Raw genomic sequence first — 12,519 nt, 5'->3', positions numbered from 1 at the left:
GTCGAGTAGTACGTGAATCAGTGGTATAGCTGCCGATTCACGTGCTTCTGAGGGAAACAGGGCCAAATTCGACAGGTTTTGGACCCATTTCCGACCATCTCAGTCCGACTTGCTGGAGCTGGGTGGACGCTGCCGTGAGGTCTGGCGGCTGTGCCACATCCTTCTGCAGTGCTGCTGTTCCCCGTCTGCCCGCAGCAGTTCCACGTCTCCCCGCTGGTCTCCCCCCTCTCCGGTCCCTCATCTCAATTCAACTTTTTTAAAGTCGAATTGAGATGGGCATTGAATAGCCCTTGCCGGATCCTTTCCGACAAATGCATGTCGGAATGGTTCCGACCTCAATTGAATATACCCCATGGAGTCCTCCCCTATTAACAGGAGTTCAACAGTAAATGTGTCCAAAGAGCAAGCGCTAAATAACAGCAGAAAAGCTGACCATAACTGTATAACCAGATGGGAGGTACTGACTACCGGAAAGTGAATGACATGCCATAGACCACAGGTTCTCAAACTCGGTCCTCAGGACCCCACACAGTGCATGTTTTCATGTTTTGCAGGTCCCCTCACAGAATCGCAAGTGAAATAATTAGCTCCACCTGTGGACCTTTTAAAATGTGTCAGTGAGTAATTAATACACCTGTGCACCTGCTGGGTTATCTGCAAAACATGCACTGTGTGGGGTCCTGAGGACCGAATTTGAGAACCTATGCCATAGACCAATGACAATTAACCCTTACCTTGACTTGACAATTTCCTTGACATAAATATCTTCTATTACCTGTGGAACATTAGAGAATTATTTAATTTAAAAAAAAAGTATTGATAGAAATTATTGTGCCTATCATTTAAATCTGACATGATGCATCTCCCTCCTCTAACACTCTCCTATGACTTTTCCGCTGAGTACATTGGCTAAGTAGAGCTATAAAAAGTATATAACCCAATACCCCAAATGCAGATGCTGATTTGCGCAGGCCTGTAACGGCCTAAGTTACAAGGATATGTACATTACCAGTTGCACACAGATTACATGATAAAGGACACCAGTTCATGGGCCTATTATTAAAAACATTAGCCTATCAACTAGCTAGCTGATTTCTGCTGGACACAAACTTACCTTGTAATCAAAAGGAAGTTTCTTCTTTGAATGTGGTGCCCAATACGTTTTGGCCAACTGAAAGGAAACAAAATAATAGCAGTTTTATTTATTATTTACTATAAAAATTAGTGAAGAAATGTCTCTACGGCAGTAGCTTTTCTCACTGAATCCTAATGACCAGGGAATGTTACATACTGTACCGTCGCTTAGTCGGACCCAGCCTGACCCCCCTTTCACACAGGGAAGCAAATTACTGGGTGCAGCAGTTCTACCCTGTAATTTGCAGATCAACACGGGTATTTCTTCTGTGTGAAAGGGTCACCCCGGTTCAAAATTCCCAGGTCCCGGGCAAGTGCAAATTCAGGATATTAGTAAAACAACTGGACATAACTGTACATGGTTTACAGACATCTGCTTCTATGGAAACGTATCTTCACTTGCACAGAAAGGAACCATAGATTGAGGGGTAAATTTACTAAGAATCGAGTTTTAGGCGTGTTTGCTCGAGTTCAAACTCGGGTGGTTACGATCGTACACGGGTGTATTTTGTTAATGAAATTCCATAATTTACTAAGCGGTACTGGTTATATTTAGGAGGGGGCCCCACGCAGTTTTCTTTCCTGTTTTTACACACTTTTTTTTACAGTTTCACACAGAGAAGCCTGCACGTGCCTCACTAATCCATGCAGGCTTCTCCAAACACACTGCCCAAATGGTGGTCTATTTGAAACTTCTATTTTGGTCTGAATTCCTCCATTAACGCCCGTGTTTGCATAATTCTCAATTGTTTTTGAAAATAAGATTCTTGGTAAAATTCCATGTTCTAGTGTGTGTATGGAAAATCCGCTCGAGTTTGACCGATGATGTATTTGATCGAATATTCATGATCACCCGTGTTTTGTACTTCAATCGGACAAACAATTCTGTGTTTTCTGTTTAGTAAATTTTCTAGTTCGAAAAAAACACCCGTAGTAAATTTACCCCCGAGTTTCAACATAACTAGATCAGTTCTCAAACCAGTCAAGTATAACACAAAGTATAAACCTGGAATACAATGATGGGAGGAAACTGAATTAAAAAAAAAAAAATTACCACTCTCTTGTGCATCCACTAAGGGGCACAGGAGATGCTTACACGCTGGGTATTGGTGGTGTGGGAGTGAGTAGGCACCAAAGAGTTAAACAAATGTTCCCAGCATGCCTCAGTTCCCCTTCCCCTATACCTTGCCCCTCCGGCCCGGACCTGCCAGTTCTTCTTTGGTGCTTGCAGGAGCTGCACCTTTACAGAGTGGGGCTGGTGGTCAGCACTGAAGTTGTTTTTTTCCTCTCTGAGCTGAGGTATGGGCGTCCAGTGGATGCCTATACAGCAGCTCCAACACACTGTGACGGCGGTGGCAACACCGGGGACTGGGTCGGTGATTTCCGTCGCGGGGGACCTCAGTGGAGAGCACACATTTCTGGGAACCCCCCGCAGCCACATCCGGACCCTGGGAAGGTGAGTGAACGGCTCCTCCTGGGAAACAGCGGGGGGCAGGTACTGTGGGGGTACACGGTAGTGCGCAATGCCACTAGACCACCAGGGCATATGCTTTAACCCTTGGGGGTTAAATTAGCACCTGAGGGGGAGTGGGCCATGTTTGCAGCCCCCTCCCCAGTCCCTGAGGCTTGCTTAGAGCCTGAACTTACTGCCTACCTCAGGGTAAAATGCCCTCTTGTTTATCCGCCTTTTTAATGCTAAGCAGCCATGTTTCACATGCTGCTTCGGTTTTGGCACAGAGAGAGGGCTTTAGTGCTTTAAGAGTTCTGTGTGCTTGTGGGTTGTGCATGTGAATTTTTTGCTTTTGCCACTCACCATGTTGGAAGGTGGGCAGTTATGTGACCAGCAATCAGGAGACCACCGGTCACAATACCAACGCAAGAATCCAACCCCCTTAAAGTCCCGACAGACGGCATGGCGACTAACAGGGACTATTCCCACTTGTGGGTGTCCACGACACCCATAGAGTGGGAATATAACCTGTGGCGAGCACAGTTTGGTGGCGAGTGCAGCGTGGCGAGGTGCAGGTTACTGACACAGGTGAGTTCTACTCCTTTGTCAGAGGAAGACTTTGAACCAGACTCGGAACAAGAGTCCCTTTCAGACCAAGGGTCCACTACGGTTCCTGAGGACTCCATGTCTCTCACGGATGTAGAAGCACTGGTCAGGGTAGTGAGAGAAGTGCTTCCAATTGAAGAAACGGACCCATCACCCCAGGATAAGGCTCCACTTTTCAACGTCAAAAGAAGGAAGCTATTCATTTTCCTTTATCGGCCCAGCTTGAGGATCTTTTGGAAGTGGCATGGGCCCAGCCAGCTAAGCGGGTATAGTTATCCAAGTGTATGGCTTCCTTTTACCCTCTTCCACCTAAGGAGAGGGCTAGGTGGGAGAACCCTCCTCCGGTTGATGCGCATCTGGCACGCTTGGATAGATCCTATGTGCTGCAGAGTTGCATGATTTAAATCAAATGTTTAAATCTACGATGTAAATCAAATGATTAAATCATGATTTAAATCAAAACGTTTAAAAACGACAACTTTTGCTTAGAAAGAGATAGACGTGTAGGTGGGCGTAGTCCTTTTTTTTTTTTTTTAAGCTCAGTTGGGGAGAATAATGGATGATGTATAGGAGATTCTACCAAGTATATACTACCAAGTGATGTACGCTGGAATACTATGGCAGACTGTTTGGAGTCCTTTCTGAAAAACTGGCCCATTCTTGTTAAGAGTATGCGATGAAAACAAAGATGATATCCCACAAGACATTATTAACTTTGGTATTAAGCGGAGTGCTGAAGATTATTTGGCTCGACTGAAACCTGTAGCTGTAGTCCTGGATCGTGCACAAACACGCAACTGCACAATCAGTGAGCTCGCACAAGTGTGGAAAAGGCGGTTAGATGATCTTGAAGAGAGTGGACACCACAGCAATGTAGTAAAGATGGCAAAGGCAAGAGCTAAAATTGCACTCAAAGATGTTCACCTGCTGGCTAATCTACTTGATCCTAGATACAGGTGATAAAAGCTTAGTCCTGCTGAAACTGAGAATGCTATAGAGCCATATTTTATTTGATTCAGACCACTCGATCGGACACACTCACACTGCGCTCCGCAGTGTACCACTATTGGATCCTTTACCAACGGTCCCCCAGAGAAGTCTGCTATGTAAGGTACCAGCAACCGGGGAGGACTATTGCTCTACAGCTGAGGAGTGTGGAAAGTGATTAATGAGCAGTAGTCCCCCGGAGAAGTCTGCAAACGTAAGGTTAACAGCACCAGCAGCCGGGGAGGACTATTGCTTTGCGGTCGAAAAGCTTGATGAGTGGTAAGACCACTATTATCTTATTAAGTCTGGCCAGACAAATTAATGTGTTTGACTGAATACTTTGGATTCCTTTGTGGATACTGGATACAAAATCTATAATTCTGTGCAAATTGTGACTTTTATATTCTTTTCTGGATACTGACTCTAAAGTAAATCAGTTTTTCTTGGTATTTATAATACTGATTTTTAAAGTGTGGTTTTTAAACCAAGAGTAGTAACTACGTGTCTGAACTGTACAGGTTGAGTATCCCTTATCCAAAATGCTTGGGACCAGAGGTATTTTGGATATGGGATTTTTCCGTATTTTGGAATAATTGCATACCATAATGAGATATCATGGTGATATTACCTAAATCTAATCACAGAATGCATTTATGTTTCATATACACCTTATACACACAGCCTGAAGGTAATTTTAGCCAATATTTTTTATAACTTTGTGCATTAAACAAAGTGTGTTTACATTCACACAATTCATTTATGTTTCACATACACCTTATACACACAGCCTGAAGGTCATATAATACAATATTTTTAATAACTTTGTGTATTAAACAAAGTTTGTGTACATTGAGACATCAAAAAACAAAAGTTTCACTATCTCACTCTCGCTCAAAAAAGTCCGTATTTCGGAATATTCCGTATTTCGGATATTTGGATATGGGATACTCAACCTGTATCAGCTGCAGGTCTCTAGATAGTAATGAATGTAGCATTCAGAATAGCTCACGTGAAATCAATTGACACCAAGTTTACATATTGCTGATTCATATTTAAGCAAATTATTAAGTAGTGAATTATGCTATTTTTGCTACATTATATACTTTAGACCAGGCTTTTTCAACCAGTGTGCCGCGACCAGTTGCAAGGTGTGCCGCGGAGCCAGAGCAGCTTTCTGCACCTTCAGAGTGAACTGTTGGCCCGTGCTTTTTATTATTATTATTATTATTATTATTATTATCCTTTATTTATATGGCGCCACAAGGGTTCCGCAGCGCCCAATTACAGAGTACATAAACAAATAATCAAACAGGAAAACAGCAACTTACAGTTGATGACAGTATAGGACAAGTACAGGGTAAATAAACATCGTTACATCAGCAGATGACACTGGAATAAGTATCAGGTGGCAGAAGACTGCTGGATGTGGTGCAGCTGAAGATTATTAAAGTAAGAAAGGATAAGCACATGAGGGAAGAGGGCCCTGCTCCTGAGAGCTTACATTCTAAAGGGGAGGGGTAGACAGACAGGGGTGACACAGATAGGGTACATAGAGAGCATAGAACAGAGGGTTAGGATGAGATTTGGCTGGGTTTTGTGAAGAAGTGGGTCTTGAGAGCCCGTTTGAAGTTTTGTAGAGAGGTGGAGAGTCTGAGGGGGAGAGGTAGGTAATTCCAGAGAAGTGGTGCAGCACGCGAAAAATCTTGGAGGTAGGAGTGGGAGGAAGTAATCCGTAGGCAGGAAAGTCGTTGTGCTCTTCTTAGAGGATCAGTCGTGCTCTGGCCGTGACCTATGCCTTGAAAACATGGCGGTGTGATATCATAGGTCACGGCCGCTGTGTCTCACCACCTAGCCAGCCCACCCGCCTGCATACACATCTTCCAATTCCCGCCTGCATGCACAGCTTTCCTTGCCCAGCCACATCCACACCTGCCCGACCGCCCGCTGCTCAGTATTCGCAGCACTCCACTATGAACAACCCCCGCCACTGAGGGACAGGGAGGAGGACAGCTGACCGGTAGGGACTAATATTTGTTATGTTATTTCTCCTGTGGGGAACAATAAGATTTATGTGGGGAGAATAAGGATTTATGGGGGGAACAATGTGAATAATTCATGTGGGGAGCAACATGATTTATGTGGGGAGTAATGTGATTGTTTTTTCTGTGTAGGCCAATGTATGTGTGGATTTTTTTTTACTGTGACGGCCAATGTGTGTTTTTTGTTTTTTCTGTGGGGAACTGATGGTGTGCCTTGGCAATTTTAAAATAAGAATTTACTTACCGATAATTCTATTTCTCGGAGTCCGTAGTGGATGCTGGGGTTCCTGAAAGGACCATGGGGAATAGCGGCTCCGCAGGAGACAGGGCACAAAAAGTAAAGCTTTAGGATCAGGTGGTGTGCACTGGCTCCTCCCCCTATGACCCTCCTCCAAGCCTCAGTTAGGATACTGTGCCCGGACGAGCGTACACAATAAGGAAGGATTTTGAATTTGTAAGACTCATACCAGCCACACCAATCACACTGTACAACCTGTGATCTGAACCCAGTTAACAGTATGATAACAGCGGAGCCTCTGAAAAGATGGCTCACAACAATAATAACCCGATTTTTGTAACTATGTACAAGTAATGCAGATAATCCGCACTTGGGATGGGCGCCCAGCATCCACTACGGACTCCGAGAAATAGAATTATCGGTAAGTAAATTCTTATTTTCTCTATCGTCCTAGTGGATGCTGGGGTTCCTGAAAGGACCATGGGGATTATACCAAAGCTCCCAAACGGGCGGGAGAGTGCGGATGACTCTGCAGCACCGAATGAGAGAACTCCAGGTCCTCCTTAGCCAGGGTATCAAATTTGTAGGATTTTACAAACGTGTTTGCCCCTGACTAATATAGCCGCTCGGCAAAGTTGTAAAGCCGAAACCCCTCGGGCAGCCGCCCAAGATGAGCCCACCTTCCTTGTGGAATGGGCATTTACATATTTTGGCTGTGGCAGGCCTGCCACAGAATGTGCAAGCTGAATTGTATTACACATCCAACTAGCAATAGTCTGCTTAGAAGCAAGAGCACCCAGTTTGTTGGGTGCATACAGGATAACAGCAAGTCAGTTTTCCTGACTCCAGCCGTCCTGGAACCTATACTTTCAAGGCCCTGACAACATCCAGCAACTTGGAGTCCTCCAAGTCCCTAGTAAGCGCAAGGCACCACAATAAGCTGGTTCAGGTGAAACACTGACACCACCTTAGGGAGAGAACTGGGGACGAGTCCGCAGCTCTGCCCTGTCCGAATGGACAAACAGATATGGGCTTTTTTGAGAAAAAAAACCCACCAATTTGACACTCGCCTGGCCCAGGCCAGGGCCAAGAGCATGGTCACTTTTCATGTGAGATGTTTCAAATCCACAGATTTGACTGGTTTTAAACCAATGTGATTTGAGGAATCCCAGAACTACGTTAAGATCCCACAGTGCCACTGGAGGCACAAAAGGGGGTTGTATATGCAATACTCCCTTGACAAACTTCTGGACTTCAGGAACTGAAGCCAATTCTTTCTGGAAGAAAATCGACAGGGCCGAAATTTGAACCTTAATGGGCCCCAATTTGAGGCCCATAGACACTCCTGTTTGCAGGAAATGCAGGAATCGACCGAGTTGAAATTTCTTCGTGGGGCCTTCCTGGCCTCACACCACGCAACATATTTTTCGCCACATGTGGTGATAATGTTGTGCGGTCACCTCCTTCCTGGCTTTGACCAGGGTAGGAATGACCTCTTCCGGAATGCCTTTTTCCCTTAGGATCCGGCGTTCCACCGCCATGCCGTCAAACGCAGCTGCGGTAAGTCTTGGAACAGACATGGTACTTGCTGAAGCAAGTCCCTTCTTAGCGGCAGAGGCCATACGTCCTCTGTGAGCATCTCTTGAAGTTCCGGGTACCAAGTCCTTCTTGGCCAATCCGGAGCCATGAGTATAGTTCTTACTCCTCTACGTCTTATAATTCTCAGTACCTTAGGTATGAGAAGCAGAGGAGGGAACACATACACCGACTGGTACACCCACGGTGTTACCAGAACGTCCACAGCTATTGCCTGAGGGTCTCTTGACCTGGCGCAATACCTGTCCCGTTTTTTGTTCAGACGAGACGCCATCATGTCCACCTTTGGTATTTCCCAACGGTTCACAATCATGTGGAAAAACTTCCCGATGAAGTTTCCACTCTCCCGGGTGGAGGTCGTGCCTGCTGAGGAAGTCTGCTTCCCAGTTTCCACTCCCGGAATGAAACACTGCTGACAGTGCTATCACATGATTTTCCGCCCAGCGAAAAGTCCATTGCCCTCCTGCTTCTTGTGCCGCCCTGTCTGTTTACGTGGGCGACTGCCGTGATGTTTTTCCCACTGGATCAATACCGGCTGACCTTGAAGCAGAGGTCTTGCTAAGCTTAGAGCATTATAAATTTACCCTTAGCTCCAGTATATTTATGTGGAGAAAAGTCTCCAGACTTGATCACACTCCCTGGAAATTTTTTCCTTGTGTGACTGCTCCCCAGCCTCTCGGGCTGGCCTCCGTGGTCACCAGCATCCAATCCTGAATGCCGAATCTGCGGCCCTCTAGAAGATGAGCACTCTGTAACCACCACAGGAGAGACACCCTTGTCCTTGGATATAGGGTTATCCGCTGATGCATCTGAAGATGCGATCCGGACCATTTGTCCAGCAGATCCCACTGAAAAGTTCTTGCGTGAAATCTGCCGAATGGAATTGCTTCGTAGGAAGCCACCATTTTTACCAGGACCCTTGTGCAATGATGCACTGACACTTTTCCTGGTTTTAGGAGGTTCTTGACTAGCTCGGATAACTCCCTGGCTTTCTCTTCCGGGAGAAACACCTTTTTCTGGACTGTGTCCAGAATCATCCCTAGGCACAGCAGACGTGTCGTCAGGATCAGCTGCGATTTTGGAATATTTAGAATCCATCCGTGCTGTTGTAGCAGTATCCGAGATAGTGCTACTCCGACCTCCAACTGTTCCCTGGACTTTGCCCTTATCAGGAGATCGTCCAAGTAAGGGGTAATTAAGACGCCTTTTCTTCGAAGAAGAATCATCATTTCGGCCATTACCTTGGTAAAGACCCGGGGTGCCGTGGACAATCCAAACGGCAGCGTCTGAAACTGACAGTGACAGTTCTATACCACGAACCTGAGGTACCCTTAGTGAGAAGGGCAAATTTGGGACATGGAGGTAAGCATCCCTGATGTCCCGGGACACTATATAGTCCCCTTCTTCCTGGTTCGTTATCACTGCTCTGAGTGACTCCATCTTGATTTGAACCTTTGTAAGTGTTCAAATTTTTTTTAGATTTAGAATAGGTCTCACCTAGTCTTCTGGCTTCAGTACCACAATATAGTGTGGAATAATACCCCTTTCCTTGTTGTAGGAGGGGTAATTTGATTATCACCTGCTGGGAATACAGCTTGTGAATTTTTTCCCATACTGCCTCCTTGTCGGAGGGATACCTTGGTAAAGCAGACTTCAGGAGCCTGCGAGGGGGAAACGTTTCGACATTCCAATCTGTACCCCTGGGATACTACTTGTAGGATCCAGGGGTCCTGTACGGTCCCAGCGTCATGCTGAGAGCTTGGCAGAAGCGGTGGAAGGCTTCTGTTCCTGGGAATGGGCTGCCTGCTGCAGTCTTCTTCCCTTTCCTCTATCCCTGGGCAAATATGACTCTTATAGGGACGAAAGGACTGAGGCTGAAAAGACGGTGTCTTTTTCTGCAGAGATGTGACTTAGGGTAAAAACGGTGGATTTTCCAGCAGTTGCCGTGGCCACCAGGTCCGATGGACCGACCCCAAATAACTCCTCTTCCTTTATACGGCAATACACCTTTGTGCCGTTTGGAATCTGCATCACCTGACCACTGTCGTGTCCATAAACATCTTCTGGCAGATATGGACATCGCACTTACTCTTGATGCCAGAGTGCAAATATCCCTCTGTGCATCTCGCATATATAGAAATGCATCCTTTAAATGCTCTATAGTCAATAAAATACTGTCCCTGTCAAGGGTATCAATATTTTTAGTCAGGGAATCCGACCAAGCCACTCCAGCTCTGCACATCCAGGCTGAGGCGATCGCTGGTCGCAGTATAACACCAGTATGTGTGTATATACTTTTATATGATATTTTTCAGCCTCCTGTCAGCTGGCTCCTTGAGGACGGCCCTATCTATAGACGGTACCGCCACTTGTTTTGATAAGCGTGTGAGCGCCTTATCCACCCTAAGGGGTGTTTCCCAAAGCGCCCTAACTTCTGGCGGGAAAGGGTATACCGCCAATAATTTTCTATCGGGGGGAACCCATGCATCATCACACACTTCATTTAATTTATCTGATTCAGGAAAAACTACAGGTAGTTTTTTCACATCCCACATAATACCCTCTTTTGTGGTACTTGTAGTATCAGAAATATGTAACACCTCCTTCATTGCCCTTAACGTGTGGCCCTAATAAGGAATACGTTTGTTTATTCACCGTCGACACTGGATTCAGTGTCCGTGTCTGTGTCGACCGACTAAGGTAAACGGGCGTTTTAAAACCCCTGACGGTGTTTTTGAGACGTCTGGACCGGTACTAATTGTTTGTCGGCCGTCTCATGTCGTCAACCGACCTTGCAGCGTGTTGACATTATCACGTAATTCCCTAAATAAGCCATCCATTCCGGTGTCGACTCCCTAGAGAGTGACATCACCATTACAGGCAATTGCTCCGCCTCCTCACCAACATCGTCCTCATACATGTCGACACACACGTACCGACACACAGCACACACACAGGGAATGCTCTGATAGAGGACAGGACCCACTAGCCCTTTGGAGAGACAGAGGGAGAGTTTGCCAGCACACACCAAAAAACGCTATAATTATATAGGGACAACCTTATATAAGTGTTTTCCCTTATAGCATCTTTTTATATATTTCTAACGCCAAATTAGTGCCCCCCCTCTCTGTTTTAACCCTGTTTCTGTAGTGCAGTGCAGGGGAGAGCCTGGGAGCCTTCCCTCCAGCCTTTCTGTGAGGGAAAATGGCGCTGTGTGCTGAGGAGATAGGCCCCGCCCCTTTTTCGGCGGGCTCGTCTCCCGCTCTTCAACGGATTCTGGCAGGGGTTAAATATCTCCATATAGCCCCCGGAGGCTATATGTGAGGTATTTTTTGCCAAAAAATAGGTTTACATTGCCTCCCAGGGCGCCCCCCTCCCAGCGCCCTGCACCCTCAGTGACTGCCGTGTGAAGTGTGCTGAGAGCAATGGCGCACAGCTGCAGTGCTGTGCGCTACCTTAAGAAGACTGAGGAGTCTTCTGCCGCCGATTCTGGACCTTCTTCTCTTTTCAGCATCTGCAAGGGGGCCGGCGGCGAGGCTCCGGTGACCATCCAGGCTGTACCTGTGATCGTCCCTCTGGAGCTAATGTCCAGTAGCCAAAGAAGCCAATCCATCCTGCACGCAGGTGAGTTCACTTCTTCTCCCCTAAGTCCCTCGTTGCAGTGATCCTGTTGCCAGCAGGACTCACTGTAAAATAAAAAACCTAAGCTAAACTTTTCTAAGCAGCTCTTTAGGAGAGCCACCTAGATTGCACCCTTCTCGGCCGGGCACAAAAATCTAACTGAGGCTTGGAGGAGGGTCATAGGGGGAGGAGCCAGTGCACACCACCTGATCCTAAAGCTTTACTTTTTGTGCCCTGTCTCCTGCGGAGCCGCTATCCCCCATGGTCCTTTCAGGAACCCCAGCATCCACTAGGACGATAGAGAAAATATTGTTCGGTGTGCCGCGAGTAATAAAAGGTTGAAAATCACTGCTTTAGACCAATGACATATAATTTTTAGTGTGGAATACCGGCCGGTGGTTGTAATCTAGTGTGTGTGTGTGTGTGTGTGTGTGTATATATATATATATATATATATATATATATAGATAGATAGATAGATAGATAGATAGATAGATAGATAGATAGATAGATAGATAGATAGATAGATAGATAGATATACATACACTTTCTGAAAAATTATTTTTTTCTACATATATTCTTTATATGTTTTAAATAAATTGAATATTCCCAATTCCTGTGCACTGTAATATTGTTGTGTTTTCCAAATTTATAGGATAGAGTAACCCCTATTTTTTACTGGCTGCGCAGGAATTGTGTTTTATAAGCGCTAGGTCAATTTGTACATATTTTGCTATAGAGTTTGTTCATGTCAATAATCATCAAATTATGCCGATCATCATCAACTTTCGCGCATCCATGAAAGCATTTGCACCATACATGTTTGAAGTGGACACTTTACGCCAAGT

At 45.7% G+C, this 12,519-nt stretch overlaps 1 protein-coding gene across 1 annotated transcript in view; it reads right to left on the bottom strand.

Annotated features, from left to right (window-relative positions):
- Positions 1-12,519, bottom strand: part of AQR (aquarius intron-binding spliceosomal factor) — a 187,030-nt gene that overhangs the window by 160,831 nt on the left and 13,680 nt on the right. Inside the window, exons 2-3 of the mRNA XM_063948061.1 lie at positions 1,115-1,171; positions 735-775 (exon numbers count right to left, since the gene is read on the bottom strand). Coding sequence (XP_063804131.1) covers positions 735-775; positions 1,115-1,171 — 98 coding nt within the window. The remainder of the gene's footprint in view (positions 1-734; positions 776-1,114; positions 1,172-12,519) is intronic.

The sequence above is a fragment of the Pseudophryne corroboree genome, chromosome 12, assembly GCF_028390025.1.
Source record: "Pseudophryne corroboree isolate aPseCor3 chromosome 12, aPseCor3.hap2, whole genome shotgun sequence".
Lineage (NCBI taxonomy): Eukaryota > Metazoa > Chordata > Amphibia > Anura > Myobatrachidae > Pseudophryne > Pseudophryne corroboree.
The sequence above is the reverse complement of the archived record's forward strand: the minus strand, read 5'-3'. Positions and strand labels throughout refer to the sequence as shown.